At 26.2% G+C, this 19,200-nt stretch overlaps 1 protein-coding gene and 1 pseudogene across 1 annotated transcript; both read right to left on the bottom strand.

Moving 5' to 3' along the window:
- Positions 1-3,281: 3,281 nt before the first annotated feature.
- LOC132936912 (uncharacterized) lies at positions 3,282-8,691 on the bottom strand (annotated as a pseudogene).
- A 2,256-nt stretch (positions 8,692-10,947) lies between these two features.
- Positions 10,948-14,537, bottom strand: LOC132932553 (zinc finger MYM-type protein 1-like). Its single transcript, XM_060998940.1, has 6 exons — positions 14,426-14,537; positions 13,978-14,052; positions 13,655-13,729; positions 13,338-13,412; positions 11,816-13,202; positions 10,948-11,761 (listed from the first exon to the last, which is right to left on the bottom strand). Exons 1-6 carry the CDS (start codon positions 14,535-14,537, stop codon positions 10,948-10,950), a joined length of 2,538 nt encoding a protein of 845 aa, XP_060854923.1.
- Positions 14,538-19,200: the final 4,663 nt, after the last annotated feature.

Raw genomic sequence — 19,200 nt, forward strand, 5'->3', positions numbered from 1 at the left:
TCCACGGGCCGTGTGGAACAGTCAATCCACAGTGTCCGTGCATGGTGGACAACAAATGCTCCAAAGATTTTCCGAAAGCGTACGCAGAGGAGACTGTATACGTTGCGGACGGCGGATATCCAAAGTACCGCCAACCGGATGTCGGCCGGGTGGTACTTGTGAGAGGTCGTGAGGTTGGTAACGAGTGTGTAGTGCCATACAACCCTTATCTTCTGGCCAAGTATGACGCGCACATCAACGTCGAGATATGCACGTCCATAAAGAGTGTCATGTATATCTACAAGTATATATACAAGGGACACGACCGTGTGACGTTGGAAGTTCAGGACCAGGATGAGATTGCCAAGTGAGTCTTAACTTAATTTTATAATTTACATATTTCTAAATTTAGGTATAATGATTATAATAGTATATTGTATATGTTTATTTAGTGTGTTTTTTGTGTAGGAATTATTTACTACTTTTTATGTTCAGGAAATTTAAATATTAAATTGGACATTTTTTAAAATTCACATAAAAATCTTAAATTTAAAAATTCTGTTACTTAATTACATTTGTTTTTATTCCATTGTATTACTCTTATTTTGTTTTTAATTTTAAATATGTACGTTTTAGTTTGAAATAATAAAATTACTTTGGTTTGACATTGGCTAAAAACTAAAATTTTAATGATTAAAGAACTTTACTTTTTTATGAAAACATTTCTACATTTTAATAAGAATATTCAGTTGAGCAAAACTTTAGGAACTTCTACATTTATAAACTATTATTATTATTATTATTATTATTATTATTATTATTACATTTAATGCGTTATATCATGTGTTTTCATTCAAACTGTGTATAATAAACATTCTATTGCATACAGTAATAAACATCAATTGAATAAATAGTTAACTAATAAATCATTTATTAATTTTTAATAATTCCCATCAATAGTGTCTAAGATTTTTATAATTTTATATTACATTTAATCCTTTTTTTCATGTGTCTTCATTCAAGCTGTGTACAATAAACATTCTATTGCATACGGTATTAAACATAAATTAAATAAATAGTTAATTAATAAATGATTTAATAGTGTCTTAGGATTTTTATAATTATATATTAATTAATATGTAGGTTGTACCTTATATTATGTACTTCTATACAGAGAGTTCTATAGGTGGTCTACATTATTATTGATAGATTTTTATTATAGGTATTACATTGAAAATTATTACCATTCCATCATTATTAGCATATAACAATATTTTATGCATGTGTCATTTTTAGCAGTGTGTCCAGTGTGTATGAATTATTTTACTCACTATTTTTTAGGTTTTTAGGGTAGTTGTAATCGTTTACCGATAACTTTAAGTTTTTTTTACTATTGTATACTAGCTATATTATATACTTAACATTTAATGTGTGTTCTTTAGGTATTATTATTATTACATTAAATTTGTTATTTTATGCTTTTTCATTCAAGTTGTTTATACACATTACATTGCATACAGAACTAAACATCAATGACATTAAGTACACCAATTAACTAATATACCTAATAGATATAAATTTTGGTTTATAACCTGATCTAAGTTTAACCGTGATCACATAATATACTGTCTCAAATTGTAAACTTCAACACCTCGGCAATGTGAAACACGCTTTTATGGATTGTTATTTTCGTTGGCATAAATTAACATTCCTACAGCTTTGCCATTCTTAAATAATATTATACAGTTATAATGTACTCCACCTGATACAATATAATATAATATAATAATAATAATAATAATAATTTAAATTTTGAATATTTTATGTGTAATTCGAATATAAATCGAATTAAATACACCGATTGTACACTGTTATCACCTTGATCACCTAATATACTAATACCAACTCTGTAAATTATAGATTAAATTGTATAATTATATAAATTAATTCATAACATTCACTAGACGTCCACTATGATTATATTTAGCTACTCGAGTTGACATTAACAATTTGATTTCGCCACATTTATTTATCAAAACATCATAATATATCGTTCAACGGTTGTAGGGATTCTTCGTCATATGCACATTGTAATGCAATGCTTTGTGTCTACAGAACAAAAAAAAAATTACATTTACTTGAATTATATAATAATAATAATACCAATCACAACACCAGACGGTATCATCTATAGAGCCATTGTTAGTTATCTTTTCAATATTAATTTTCAGTTACGTAAACTCAAGATATGTCACCTCACCAGAAGGCATCTGCCCATATAGCAAAGGGATATTTAATACATATTCTATGTATATGAAATTTTTTATATTGATATCGGTTAAATATCTCAAATGGCACTATAGAAAATTTTTAGATATCAATGAGATATTGAATGTATGTCTTATGAACCAAAAGTTCATAACTGGTGTATATATGAATTAAGATATCTATTCAATATTTCTACTATAATAACCAAGAGATATCTCACATATATTTAACCATTGTTTTATGAATATTGATTTGTGTTACAAAATATATCTGTAAGATGTCAATAAAATAACCGTAGAATTTTTTGGATATCAATGAGATATTGAATGTATGTCTTATGAACCAAGAGTTCACATCTGGTGTATATACAAATTACGATATCATCTTTTCATTATTTCTACCGTAATAATAGCCATCATAAGAAAATATATTTATTGATTTTTTTTATAAAAATAACTATAATATACACCTATATATATTCTGTAAGATATCAACAACATATATAAGTATATAACTGTAGATCATTTTTAAATATACATGATTATATTTTCAATTCAATATATATTTTATGTATATATTTAATATAATAATATGTGATATTAATCTAATTAGATAATAAGATAGTGTATATATATTATTCAAATAAAGATATTTATTATTACCAATTCCATAAACTTAACATAATAATAATTATTATTACATTAATTAATAAATGATTAACATTTATGAGTTCTATTGAATTAAGTTTTAATTTTATAATGTAAAATTAAATTTGAACTGATAGTGTAAATATATTATGAGCCTTATTTATAGCCTAAAAATACAAAATGCAAATAAAAATAAAAATATACCAATTAATAGTATAATATGCTCTCATTATATTGAAACTCTTTTATATATTATAGCAGTCGCAGCATAAAAAAAAATAATAAACTTTTAATATAATTATGTTTAGGTACATTATAGCACCTATAATTAATTGAAATTAACATAGAAACCTAAAAACAAATGTTATAAAAAAAAATAATAGTGTATCAACTATTATTACAGCTGTTGGTTTTTTTTCTCCAGCCTTCCCTTAGCACTGGTGAGCCATTTTCCTATAGCTGTAATTACCTCATCATCACAGCAGCTTTTGAACTTTGACTTTTTGATAGCCTCTAAATAACAGCAAAAGTTTAATAAACAATTATTCTAGGTTATGTCTAGGTATATTATTATACAAAAAAAAATTATTTTAATTAAATTACCAAATATTGCTTTATTTATAGATAAAATTGAAAAACTATTTTTATTTCTTAGTTCGTAGTAAGTATATTCAGTTAATACTTTATCTGTAAACACCTTTTTCAAAATTTTATATATCATATTTGGCAATGATTTTCCACCAGTTCTGGCTAATTCACACACCTATAAAATAATTTAAAAAAAAATCAATATATTGATTATAGCTGGTAATAATTTAAAATCTTACAATAAGTTTTTGAAAAGAATTGTCTGATTTCATTTTGTCTTCCATATAATTAATTCCGTTTATATCAGATATTGGCCAATTTGACACAAAATAATCTATTTCAAAATTACTTTCATCAGCTGCAGCTGTCAGAGATCTACTAAATTGCGAGTAATTAAACAATTCAAATAGTTCTTCCTGTCTATTAGATATCTTGCATACCTCTACTTTTAAAAATGCCAAATAGTTTATAATAGTTTTTTGAAATTCTATAAAAAAAAAAATATATTTAAAAAATAATAACAATAATTTATAATCATATAGAAGTACAATCAATTTTATATACTTTCATTATTCGCAGTCTGCAATAGTGATGAAGAAATATCCTGTTGTGTGTAAGAATAATTTAAAGTATCAACTGAAAAATAAAAATCACAATATTTGTATTAAATATCACGAACATAAAAATAAAAATTGAATTGTGTTGACATTTTACACGTACTAGCTGGGTTTGGTAGTGTTTCATTTTTTTTTTTTCGTTATTATTGGTGGTAGGTAGTACTACCATTTTTGAAGAATTTATAACATGTTTAGAATTATCATCTGCATTATTTGACTCATCATCGCCATAATCTAACAATAAATAAATTAAAATTCTTTAAATTGTAATAACTGTGTAGATTATTCAGTAAAAATATATTAAAAATGCATAATTTACCGTTCATCAATTCATCACGATCAAGAATATCTGAAAAAGTAAATTACAATGTTTAGAATAATTGAAGAGGAAACTTTTTCAAACATCCAAATTAGTTTGAAATGTTTACAATTTTAATATACAATTCATATTATATTATGTAATATATCACTTTTATTGTTATGTTATATCACATATTATATTGGACCTATATATTATGCATGTATAAAATATTAAAATACCTGATATATCAAATAAATTATTATTCCCATCATCATTTTCAAGAAGAATATTTTGATTGGTAATAAGTGATGGATTGTAATCTTTATCAAGATCAGCATCATCTGCAATTGATGCTATATAAATAAAATAAATAAATATTGATTTAACTTATTTGGTTTTTTAAACCATAATATATTATAGTCATTATCAATATAAATAATTGATATTCATTATTGAATAACATAGACTCACAAATCTCTGAAGAACATTGATCGTTATCAACATCATTATTACAATCAATTAACGGTGACATACTGCAGTTGGAAGACTTATCTTTCTTATTTATTTTTTTTTTTTCATTGATGTTTTGTTTCTTAAATATTTTTAAATCTGGTGAATCTAATAATGTTGTATTCGGTCTTTTTAAAGAATTTCCTGGTGTTTTAGCAAAGGTTGATTTTCTTGGTAAATCAGTAACAGATGCTAAGACAAACAATAAAATAATATGTGATATAATTAGGGTTTTAAAATTTCATAAATACAGTGTAACAATATAATTAATATTATGAATTTGGAATGTACAACAAATAGATATTTTTAAAAGCAATGATTTTTTTATAGTTAGGTCTTATAGTTAAATTTCATTATGTTTTTTTTTTCAGGAGAGAAGGTGTATTTACTACCTGACGGCTTTGAAAACTTGTTTTGTTTTACTGTGGTGGTTGTTGATTTTTTTGGTTTGTAACTGCAAATGGTTGTTTGAACATCAAAGTCATCCAGATCAGAAGTATACAGTCCCCGTTTTGCTTTGTCTAGTGCATCAGTAAATGATACTATATAAAAATAAACAAAACATAAATATCTAATCCTATTATTTAATAATATAATAGGTATAGCTAGGTACCAATTATTATCTATTTAATTATTTACATAAATTAAACTTACATATGTTTGTTGAAAGCACACGACAGTCATAATATGAAAAATCATATCCATTAGGCCTTGTTTTATTTGCTCGATACTTGGCAATTTGCGCATCATTATTTGGCCATGCGCATTGAGTGCTATTATGATTAAGCCAATCCGTTGGAACGGGCTCCACTGAATCATCGGTTATAAAGTGAACAATGGTCCACATTTTTGATATTTAATATATCTTAGTTGTTAACTTATTAACTGCAACTATTAGCAGGTATAACAGGTACTATTAAATACAAAATAAAAATTACTTAAATTGATGTAATTAATTGTTTGACAAGAATATTTTTAAATTAAAATAATAGTAATCATATGAATTTATACTTATAATATTAGTACACATATAATAGATATTCTATTATGAAATATAATACTATCACTAAAATAAAACATTTTTATAAAAGAAAAGTATAAAAATAAATTTCCCTATCAAGGTAAATTGATATAATGTTGAATGCGAGATTAAATGTAAAAATTAAAAATTAAAACTTGCAGGATACCTACAACTTGAATTAAGTTATTTAAAAGTTAATAAAATAGATACTATAGATTAGGTGGGTACTTAGAATGATGCATTAATAGTTGTTATTAAAATGAATGATTGGATAAGCAACATTCAAGTCGTTAATTGTTAGGATCATATATTTAGTTACCACATCTTCAATATTCCAAATTCTTATTTGCTTAGAGAATTTTTCTACTTTATAAATGCCTAGTTTTTCACTTTTTAATGGTTTGGAAAAAAAGCTACCAATTTTTTCAAATTGTCTTCCTAATAGAATCAACTTCTGTAGATCTTGACTATAGCAAATATTTAAGACTTTAATAATTATAAATATATTTTCTATTTTCAAGCCAACATATGAATTAGGAGCAGAATGGGTTTTAATTTTAATTTTATCTAATAATAGTATTTTATATTGAGGAGAAGAAGTTCCATCTATTAGAGGACCGTCACTATGCAAATATTGAAAGTTCTGGTTAAAATCATTTTCAAGTTTATCTGTTTATCTACTAAGATGTTGGGTTTGAATTGTTCTTCACACCTTCTCACCACTTGTTGTAGCGGTTTATCATTTTTTCGAACCATTTTTTTTTAAATGGCTCATATAATTTTCAAATTTAAAACAGCTTACTGTATCAAGGGACCCATAGTTATCATAATCTTCAACCAAATGAATTAAGGCATGTATATTAGCCGAAATAAAGTGTTTTCCATATAAATTTCCAAACTTTTGTACAAAATTAATCATTAGTGATTGAGCAAAAGATGATAAATTATTGTAATTAGGACTTAGAAAGATAATCATCGCTACGTGTAAACACAAAAAATGTTCATATAATTCTTTAGATACAATTGATTGAATAGCTATAGGCCCAATATACAATAAAAATAGCCTAAACTCAGTGGCTTTCCATCTCGGTAATTCTTCTAAAGATCTTGGTTTTCTTGCAAAATCATTAGGTATATTATATTTTAAAGACAAAAGTCTTTCTGAAATTTTCTTGATCAAATTGGGGTTTATTTTTTGTTTATTTACATCTCTACCTAAGCCATCTCCTCCTTTCCATAACATGATCATTTTTTTCATAGCACCAAGACATACAACATGCATATAGTCTAAACTAAAATTCTTTACTATATTAAGAGAAAGGATATTTAATATTTCTGTTGTATCATCACAGCTACTATGATATTGTCGTTGAATTTTATTAACAAAATCATCATGAGTTCTTCTAGGACATTCTGTATCAGGGAAACAAACTCTTCTAAATAAATATTGACCTTGAACTGTGCACCTAGTGCATGAAAAAAATCCCGTATGTGATTTTGTCTTAAGCAAAAATGATTTAGCTGGCATATCGCAACAAAAACAATCAATAACTAAATCTTTATGAACTGTGGTTAAAGTTTTATTGTTGAAAATATCTACATCAATACCATTTTGAATAAGGGCCTTTACTTCATCAACAAAATCTTTAATATAAATATTACTATCACCAGGTTTGTTATGGCCCCAATAAATTCCAATAGGAAAAACAGTTTGATTGGTTTGCCTTATGTAACCTAGAATCGACCAGAAACAACTACCAGAACTCTTGGCTAATGATAGGCCGTCTATTTCAATGACTAATTTAATTGTTTCATCAGAAAATTGCTTATCTAAATGTTGTTTAATATTATAAGCTACTCCGAAATGATAATAATACCCAGGAGAAACACTTTTCATTTCAACAGGCTTATTATACGAAACACTGGAATACATCTTATAGAAAGTTCTGCTCGTAATTGGAAGATCTTGAAAACATTTATGGCCTTTCAAAATTTTTAGCAATTTATCAAATGTACTATTGAGTACATTATTTTCAGAAGCCCATTGATACAAATTCTCAGTAATAATTGATTGTTTCAAAGATGAAATATGATCCAGATCACTATCTGTATCAGTACTATCCAGGGTACTATCAGTATTTTCGGGTTTTAAAAATGCACTAATGGTATTTGCTTCACCATCAAAATTTGTATTAGAACAAGACGTAGAAGTTTCAAATTGGAAATTATTTACTGTATTTGTAGTATCCTGACTAGTTATATCATTAGGACTATTGCTAATTTCTGATGAAAGAGCAACAACGTTAGGTACTTGTGGGGAAGACGCATCTGCAAGTGAATGGTTAATTAAATTAATCTCGTTGATTATTCTTCTGCGTTTAGTTGATTTACTTAGACTATTTTGTCTTAGCATTATAGCTGTAAAAATGTATTTTATGAAGAAATAATCTGAAATAGTGACAAATATATGAATGTAAAATAAGCAAAATAGTATAGGTAGATAATATTATGTAAAGGTTAATAGTAATATTATGGAGATCACAGCTGCAGTATCATTACAATATCATGATTTATGGACTACCTTAGCTCTCAAATAATGCTAACAAGAACAAAATATTAATTATATAAATTTAAAATAGTAAATACTTTACGAGTCCACGACGTGCTTTACTGAATGTCGACATTAAAAAGATCTTTGAATCTTTTTATTCTTCGAAAATTATAACACTGTAATGATGTATGTGTGTGACACAATCAAATACGATGAATACGAAACGCACGGCAAAACAATAAATTATACGAGTACTAATGAGTACTAATGTAACGGCATAAGTAAACACAAGTCACAACAACTTACGATTCCACGTGCTTTACAAAATAACTTTGAATACCGTAAATATTTTATTGATTATTCTTCTAAATGAATAATTATAACATAACACTGTAATGTACTTGTATAACACAAACATATACGAAAGACGAAAAACACGGCACCACAATTATAAATGTATAATATGAGCTAGTACCTATCTATTATCTAATACTATGCACTATAGCTATGACAATAATACAATATGACATAATTTAGTAACATATATTATTATAGCTGCATCCCATGGTATAAATAACATAACGGTGAGACCGTTATTGCATAGAATACTATAGAAACGACACTCCCCCCACCACTTCACTTTTTTCATTTTGGCAGCGGACTGATTGATGTTGTAAGCATAGCGGGAGAACATGAAGTTATAAACAGTATTCTATGGTTATTGTTTACTTGTTGGCGGTCAGATTATCATTAGGTACGAAAATAATATGCCATGAGTGATACTAGTATAATCAATAAAATTGTTCTGTGATAATATTATTATGCTTGACGTATATACTATAGGTATAGTGACGAGCGCGTACGCTATCGCGTCGATACGTCGATACGTATCGCACAGGCACGAACCAATAAAAGCAGATTTTAACGATCATACCTTTATCATTTTAAAAAGTATAACTGATGCAGGTACTCGAAGCAATATAATATTATTATATTATCTTTAATACCTATATGAATATAATATAAGGCGACATTCATTTTCAACCATACGCATTTGTGTCTAAATCCCATAACCATACACAGATGAACCACATATTAATACTATATTATGTATTAGTTACCTGCACTACGGCAGACGTATTGTTGCGTACCTACGTTAGACGTTTTGTACACGATTCAAGATATTTAGATGTACTATAAGGTATTATAGTATATAATTATATACCTACTATAATTTCTATAAATTTGCTTTTATATTTATTGCACAAATTCAAACGGCCCGTGACGATATTATAAAATTAGAAATATTTAATAAGCTTTTCAGAATAACAAAATATCTTACAATTTTTAAGTATATTAATATTTTATCAAAATGAACCGGTACTTATATATGTGGCCGGCAGTATACATTTTGAATGTGGCCTGCAAGTTAAAAAATTAACTTAATGAGTTTAAAAAAAAATTTTTAAATTGTCCAGCCTTATTATATTGTGTATTTGAGTTATTTGAAATACATTTTAACTTTTAAGTACTATTGTACTGAAAGTAAACAATATTTTTTTTAGATACATTCCTAGTGAGCAATTATATTGTTATAATGTATTAATCAATTATATTAATATGATACTATATATAGTAGGAATTATAATATACACTATACTATATATAGTACAGTGCATACTCCTAGGTTAGGTTAGGTTAGGTTAGGTTAGGTACAGTGCATACTCTTTTCACTTGCATCCAAAATTATAATAATAGTATATTAGTATAGGTATGTTAATAAATGAATATTAGTTTCATTCAAAGATTAAAATGCGCTCAACTGCAGCTGAAGATAGGTAATCTTTTTTTATTTTCTATTTATTTATCAAAAATCTAATTTATTCGAATCAGAGGGATTTGATCAGAGGGATTAAATATATTTAATAATAATTAGAAAAAAAGATAAAATTAAATACTTCTATTATTGCTTATGGACTTACCTGCTGATTTTTTAACCATTTTTGATAAATTAAAATGTACTTAATAGGTAATATATAATTATTACATTTTTATAAATTATTATATAGTAAAAACTAGGTAAATCGTTTACGATCACGTCATAATAATATACTGTGTCATCTACGCCGTCCACCAACCCACCATACCAATATAATCATAAATATATTTTGTGAAAACGCGTGCACGATTATTGGTACCAGTGCCGCAACTACACATTACGGGGCTGGTGTGCAAATCTTAATTTGGGGGCCTAAATATTTTTTCAAAATGAATTTACCTATTGTTAATAAAATATGATAGCCGGCGTTTATATTATGAAAGGTTAATATTATAAGGAATATTATGGAAATTATTAAATTATACAGATAATGGTTGTATAATGTTGTATAATTACATTTATAATGGTTATAAACATAAAACATTTGTAAAATTATAGTATAATTTTAACACATTTGAAACTTAAGTTAAAAGAATTGTTTTTTTCTCGCTTTTGCATATGCGAAGTTGTCAATTATTTTCTCTATATCTATATCTGAAGTTCTTCTTCTTTCTATGTTTAGTATAGAAATTCCACATAGCCGTTCTTGACCTATGGAATTGCGCAAATAATTTTTAATTAATTTAAGCTTAGAAAAACTCCTTTCTGCAGATGCTACCGTAACAGGAATGGTTAAAAATATAAGACATGCAGCTAAAACATCAGGAAAACTTGTTGATAAATCCATATCAATTATATAAAAAGCCAAATTCTGTATGGTCTTAAGTTCCGATACAATAGTTTTATCAATTTTTGTAATATGTAACTTAAGACATAATAATTGTCTTGTAAGATCACATGAAACATCTTCTGTATACGAATTTATAAAATCATATGATGATTTTATAATATAATCTTCATTTTGTTCAATAATGGTTAATGGCGATAGAAATTTAAAATTATTTACTATAGTAACCATTCCTTCAAATCGACTATGTAATTGAAACAGTATAGTATCCAACACAGGTAAAAATACTTTTATTTTAAAATTTTCTTCATTAATATCAAGTCGAAAGTCACCATCAAAATCATCAAACCTTTTATTTGCAAATTGTTTACGTACTAAATGGAATGGCACTGTTATGTTCCATTTAGCACATAATTCTTTTGATTTACTTAATATCCCATCATAATTGTTCCTTAATTCATTGATTTGAGTAATTGATTGATTCATAAGTGTAGAAGCCATCTCAATGGAATAATTAACTCCTTGTAATAATTTTGATACAACATTTAAGATTCTCAAAATATTTTCCCATAAACATAAAATTAAAATAAATTCACTTGATTCCAACTTTTTTTTTAAAGTTAAACTTGAGTTTCTTTCATCTGTTTTCTTGGTAGTTAATGATATTTTAGTTAAGCACTTAACAACATCTATGAACCTCTCTTGTAAACTGAATACTGCATCATGCCTTGCTTCCCATCTTGTTGGGCATACTTTTTTTAATGTTTTCTTAGAAACTTTACATGCTTGTTCATCACCAAGAGCTAATAATACCCACCTTGGTGCACTAGACCCAAAGAAATTAAAAACATCTTGCACTATACTAAAAAATGAAACAATCTTTTGTGAAGTTTTAGCAGCATCAGAAATTACTAGGTTTAAATTATGTGCACAACAATGGACGTAAAGAGCTGTAGGCACAATATTAATAATTCGTTTTTGTACTCCAAAATGGGCACCACTCATTGCAGAAGCGCCGTCATAACCCTGACCACGACATTTTTTTATATCTAAACCAATCTTAGTCAGTATTTTTAGCAACAGTTCAGCATAATCAGATGAACCATGATTTTGTAATGCAAAAAATCCTAAAAAAGATTCCCTTATATCTAATGTGTGATTTTCATATTCAACAAAGACATACCTAATAATCACGCTCACTTGATCAATTTTAGTTATATCTTGGGTAGAATTAAGCATAATTGAAAACCAAGAACACTTTTTAACCTCATCACATATACTATTACGTACATCTGATGCTAAAATTTCTATAAGCTCGTCTTGAATTTTCCAACTTAAGTATTTTACATGTTTTTTTGAATCATTTAATAAATTATGAACAAAAGGATCAAATTTTGCAAGTAATCTAATAGTACGCATAAAGTTACCTTCAATTTCTTGAAGATTACCTTTCTTCCCTTCGTTTCCTCGGAGGGCAATATTACCAGATGTAAGAGTTAAAATTACATGAATAACTCGACGAAGAACATTCCTCCAATACTCTGCTTCTTCAGATATTTGTTTCTCTAAATCTGTATCTAATGTTTTATTTTTTTCCCAATATCTTTTAATTTCTGTTGCATTTATATGTTGAATAGAATTTTCATGTTTAGAAATTTGTTGTGATAAATGTTGCCAGTCGTCAACGCCAGAAATCCATTCATATTTAAAATGCTCATATTGCCGGTTAGCAAAAAGCCAACAAAACTCACAATATGCTTTATCTAATATTAAAGAATAACATAACCATTGCCGTGGAATTTTGATACCTGTTTTAGTTGTTATATAGTAATAACCAGTAGAAAAACATCTATTAACATGGTTCCTAGGAAATTTGATTGATGGTTTGCATTGTCCGAATAACAAAATACTCTTTTTTAATGATGTGCATACTTCACCTTCAAAATGTCCACGATCAGTTGGATACTTCAAAGTTAAATTTAGGCCTCCAAAATCTGAAATATATTATGAAATATGAAAATGAAATATATAAGTACCTATAATTTACAACTTATTTGTGCAATATTTAATGTTTTTTTTTTAAAAAAAATATTTTTATTTATAAATATACAGGTAATCAATAAACATACCTTCTGAACTATCATTCTCTTTTATAATTTCATTTTGTGGATCATTTTCAACAGCATCTGAAGTGTTGGATATAACTGAAAAATAATTGGTAGTAAAAATGTAATTAAAAATTTCCACATTACACAATATAGGTGTCATAATAATGATAATACCTAATAGACTAGTCTTACATTTTTTTTTTAAATACATGATATTCTAATAATATAAAATGAAATATATAAGTACCTATAATTTACAACTTATTTGTGCAATATTTATTGTTTTTTTTTTTAAAAACATTTTTATTTATAAATATACAGGTAATCAATAAACATACCTTCCGAACTATCAGTCTCTTTTATAATTTCATTTTGTGGATCATTTTCAACAGCATCTGAAGTGTTGGATACAACTGAAAAATAATTAGTAAAAATGTAATTAAAAATTTCCACATTACACAATATAGGTGTCATAATAATGATAATACCTAATAGACTAGTTTTACATTTTTTTTTTTTAATACATGATATTCTAATAATATAAAATAAAATATAGGTATAAGTACCTACCTATAATTTACAACTTATTTGTGCAATATTTATTGATTTTTTTTAAAAAAACATTTTTATTTATAAATATACAGGTAATCAATAAACATACCTTCTGAACTATCATTCTCTTTTATAATTTCATTTTGTGGATCATTTTCAACAGCATCTGAAGTGTTGGATACAACTGAAAAATAATTAGTAAAAATGTAATTAAAAATTTCCACATTACACAATATAGGTGTCATAATAATGATAATACCTAATAGACTAGTCTTACATTTTTTTTTAAATACATGATATTCTAATAATATAAACTGAAATACATAAGTATACCTATAATTTACAACTTATTTGTTCAATGCCTATTTAATAATGGCTATTTAATGTGGTTTTTTTTTTTAATAAATTTAAAAATATAATAATATAATCAATAAATGTATATTATATGTTATTTATAATATAATTTGAACATTTTTTTAGATATTCACTTAACATTTCACAATTTACAAAATTCTATTTACTAATATACCTTATACATATAATTTACAAATACTTACCTGATTTTTTAATCCACGATTTCATAACATTTGCTGCAATATTGTTTTCGTTCTGTTGTTTCATTTTTTTTTTGTGCTTATCCCAGCCACTCACATATATACGTTTTGACATTTTTAACAAATTTAAAATACTATTCAAAAATCAAAACATTATATCAGAAAAAAATCACTCAAAATCACTTTCATAATAAAACAATTATATGTTAGACGGTTAAAATTCTTACAAGGTACACTGTACAGTTACTGTAGGTACAGTTTAGTGTAATAGTGTACTATATTACAGTAAATATAAATTTTACAAGTAAAACCACGTATAGATCGTACAGACAAATAATGAACAATCAATAGACAACAATTAAATGACAAATGTATGTTTTCACTTCTACAGATATTGTGATTACTAAATCGTGAATCGTGATTACCATCTTCCCCGATGTCCCGATATTGTACGTATACAAATTAAAAACCCATTGGAATGATCTATTTTTATATACGATTAAATGAGCTCACATTGGTTGAGTGGTTAGTCGCCTGATAACGTAGACCACGGGGCATGGTCGCACGGACCCGCATTATTATTATTATTCTTATTTCTTATTATTATTATTCTGTAGAAGGTATTTCGTACGATTAATTGTATCGCGTATGGCCCGTACATATTATACGTATGGCGGTATGGGACACTTATTAGAACTAGTATTAGCGTATTAAGTTTAGCTTTGGCCATTTCTAACATTTTAACAAGTTAACAGTTTGGCTGTTATAGGTGATGTGGGGCCTATAAGGGCTTGGGGCCTTGGGGGCCGACGTGCAATGCACACCTTGCACACCCGGTAGTTGCGGCACTGATTGGTACATACCTGCTGCAGATAGCTATAATATATTAATATAGCTATAGCTATTAATATGTTATATGTATTATAATACAATTTATATAATTAATCATTATTGAATTATTCGCTAAAAAAATATCTCACTATTATAGCTGATATGCTATTGCTGTATTATATTAAGTAATATTATAATAATTGTATTATTGTATCATAAAATATATTTATAAATTATAAGTAAGCAAAATTGCACTTCAAATCAGTTTTTTGAATTATTTTTCTAAAATTAAATAGATATAAAATATAATATACATATTATATATGTTTGGTATAGTATATACGCATACACAATATATATTATAAAATGTTAACAATTATTAATATATAGAAATATAACTATATATTATGTATAGCTATATAGTCCCGCGCACTTCGTTTCCCGTAAAACATTACAACTTTTAAAAAAATTATGTTTGTTCAACTCCTTTCAGATGCAACTTATAGCCTCCCTATATATATTACTATACTAGGCAATCCATACTACGTCGGGTCGCGGAAAATGTCTGAGGTGAAAATTCTTTAAGACCTATCCTTTACGTATCAAAATATACAATACGGTCAAGCCTTTCTGGATAAATACGTTATTTGAACATTATTATTTTCGTTAGACGGTCGTCGAGTAACCTGCACCATGATTTTGCACCTGATCTGCCCAATTAACCAATATTATGGTAACCAATAATAAATAAATACTAATTTCTATTAGTTATTTTTCTAAAACCAATAGCAACCATTTATAAACAAAAATTTCCACAGTAAATCTCAAAATCTCCGTTTGCATGAGCACCTCAGATTGGACCTATATGAAAAATAGTATACGTCCTATTATTCTCAGATGACCTAGGTATAATGCTGCCAAATATACACACAAAATTATGTCATGAAAATCGGTCAAGCCGTTTTGGAGGAGTTTTGTTACAAACACTGTGATATACGAGAATTTTATATATATAAAATTCTCTATTATTGATATAGATATAATTATATCTGCTATTCATCTATTCTATATTATAATATATAGAATATCGCGACCCTCGTGCTAATACCTCTTATCTCACTTTTTTGAAATTGTTCAGGAGAGACAATAAACTAAATAAATCACTTTTCAATCAGAAAAATTTAATTTTTAGACTTTAACTTTATTTAATAACTATGATTAACTAGTAAATTGTATTAATTTCAACAATTAAGACAATTTTTTTTTATTTGTATGAGTTAAGTGTTATTTTGAAAATTTATGGGAGATGCGTGAGTAGTATATATATGTATGTTCTGGCTCACTTCATATTATATCAATAAAAGATCACAAAGAAAACAATGTGCAAAAAGATCAGAAAATTGAAATGCAATAATAATTAAAATATTTTTCTAAAAATCGAAATGCAATAATAATTAAAATATTTTTTCACAAATCTAATTGCAATAATAATTAAAATATTTTTTGCAAAATCACCCCAAAATATTTTTTTCAAAATCGAAATGCAATAATAATTAAAATATTTTTTAATATAATTGCTATATTAAAAATAAAAATCGAAATAACATATTTTTTGAATATCTTAGTTAAAGGAATTGAAATTTATAATAAAAGAATGGAAACAACTATCAATGATTTTAATAAATTACAAAAAAATGAAATGCAAAACGAAATAGAAAAATCAATATTAAATAATGAAATCTTTGTTAAGTTTTGTAAATATGAATACTATAATACTAATAATAAAAATATTAAAATTAAAATTATGAAAAATAATCTAAATAAAATTCCAATTAAAGGAAATATTTTAATTTTCGATCATGGAAATGGAAAGCCGTATGCTTCTAAAATACTAGAATCACCAACATGGCTAGAAATTTGTAAAATAGCTAATGATTTAATAAATACAACCGGTACTTATTCTTTCAAATATCTCCATGATATTTGTGTTGTTCAAGATTTAGGAAGTATTAAAATATGTTGTCTTGCCATGGGAGGTACAGATGCCGATCACAAAATGCTTAGAATATAATAATATAATTAATTTAATTTTTAATAGAATTGTTTTATTAAAAATGTTTTGATATTTAACGCGTCCCCAAACCGGGCACGCGTTATTAAAATCCAAAAATCTTTGAAAATGATTTTACACTATGATACTATGAGGGGGACTTATAAAGAATTAAAATCAAAAATGTTTAATGTAAAAATGAAGATTCTAACATAAATAGCAACGGAGTTATACTTAAATGAAAAATATGAAGCGGGGGGTAAACTTTTAATATGTAGTGTAGATAAGCATATAAAACACATCTGTGTTGATCCGACTTGATAATATCAAATATTAAATGAAATATAGGACTTGTAATATTTAACAAGGTCAAATTATACGACCGTGTTAATAATAATTTAAATCGAAAAAAAAAATAGAAAAAATTTGCAAAAGTAGTCCCCCATTGTACAGACATCGATTTTTTTATTTTTTATATTTTTTTTTTTTTTGTTGACATCTGTACAACAGGACTACTAAGATATATATAGCCGTCATCGTATCATAGCACAATGATGAGACGTTATTTGTAGACTCCAGGGACCAGTGAGGAGAACCTAGATATGATATCACAGGTCACACTAGTGTCTTAAATCCGACTATACTCATCATATAATCGAACAAGCCACGTGTCGTGTAGAGCTGAAAATACCACAAATAAATTCCCCCCAGCCAGTATCGAACCTACTATGTATGCATACAAAGCCTAACGTTTCCCCACTGCGCCACGACACTCGGGCATGTATAATAGTATAACAAACATTATTTAAATAGTGTTAAGCTAGTATAATTGTATCACATTGTATACTATAATATATAATACTTACGAATTATTATATTCACACTGTATACTAGTCAGCTGATAACATTCTACAACAGGATGTTAAAAAATAATCAGTCTAGTTATATATTATTATTATTATTATTATTATTATTAATAAATATATAAATATATAATACTTCGTAAGTATTATATGTTTAAAAAATAATTATTATTTATGTTTTTTAAATTTAATTCTTTCTAGTCGTTTAAAATTCTTAACATAACCATCATCACTATCATTATCATCACTATCATTGTCGCTGTCAGTGTTATTGTATTCATTAATCATATTTAAGATATGTAATATTTTATGTTGTTGTTCAACCAACTTTAAAAGTAATTCCAATTTTTCATTTACCATTTCTTTTATTTATTATAAAAAATAAAAAAAAATTTTTTTAAACAGTATTTAAAATTATATTAATTTCTAAATAACATACTATATTTAAAAACGTAAAAAAAAATAAAAAAAACGACTCGTTAACATAAACGTAAAAAAAAAAAACGACTCGTTAACGTTAACGTAAAAAAAAACGACTCGTTAACTCGTTAAGTCGTTAACTCGTTATTTTTTAATAGAAATATTTCTATTAAAAAAATTATGATATTTAAATAAATTTTTTATAATTTTCAATAAATTCTAAACATAAATGACCACAAATAGGTGGGTCATTATAGTATTGAAATTGGGAAACAGTACAAAAAAGATTATCTTTACCCAAATATTTTAAAAGTTCTTTTGGTGGCTCACCAACTATATGACCAAATGGGTCAAAATATATTTTAAATGTATTGTTTATTTTTTTCCATGCAACCCAATGAGAACCATTTTGAGTAGAATCATTTAAATTAAATACTCCACATTCATTTTCCCATGGTGTTGTAGGTAATTCATTTAACATAAAACACCCTCTATAATTTTTTATTTTATTTCCAAAGTAATTTATATCTATATTACTCAATGGGTCAATTTTTATATTATTTTCTTTAATCCAAAACCGTGTATAAATACCTTCAAATTTTTCAATATTATTT

The sequence above is a fragment of the Metopolophium dirhodum genome, chromosome 1 (genome assembly GCF_019925205.1).
Source record: "Metopolophium dirhodum isolate CAU chromosome 1, ASM1992520v1, whole genome shotgun sequence".
NCBI classification, from domain to species: Eukaryota; Metazoa; Arthropoda; class Insecta; order Hemiptera; family Aphididae; genus Metopolophium; species Metopolophium dirhodum.

Coding starts and splice junctions, on each gene's coding strand:
- LOC132932553 (XM_060998940.1), bottom strand. CDS start 14,537: ATGTCAAAACGTATATATGTGAGTGGCTGGGATAAGCACAAAAAAAAA. Junction 13,730..13,977: donor AGAGAATGATAGTTCAGAAG/GTATGTTTATTG, acceptor ATTATTTTTCAG/TTGTATCCAACACTTCAGAT. Junction 11,762..11,815: donor AGTTTAACTTTAAAAAAAAA/GTTGGAATCAAG, acceptor AAATATTTTGAG/AATCTTAAATGTTGTATCAA.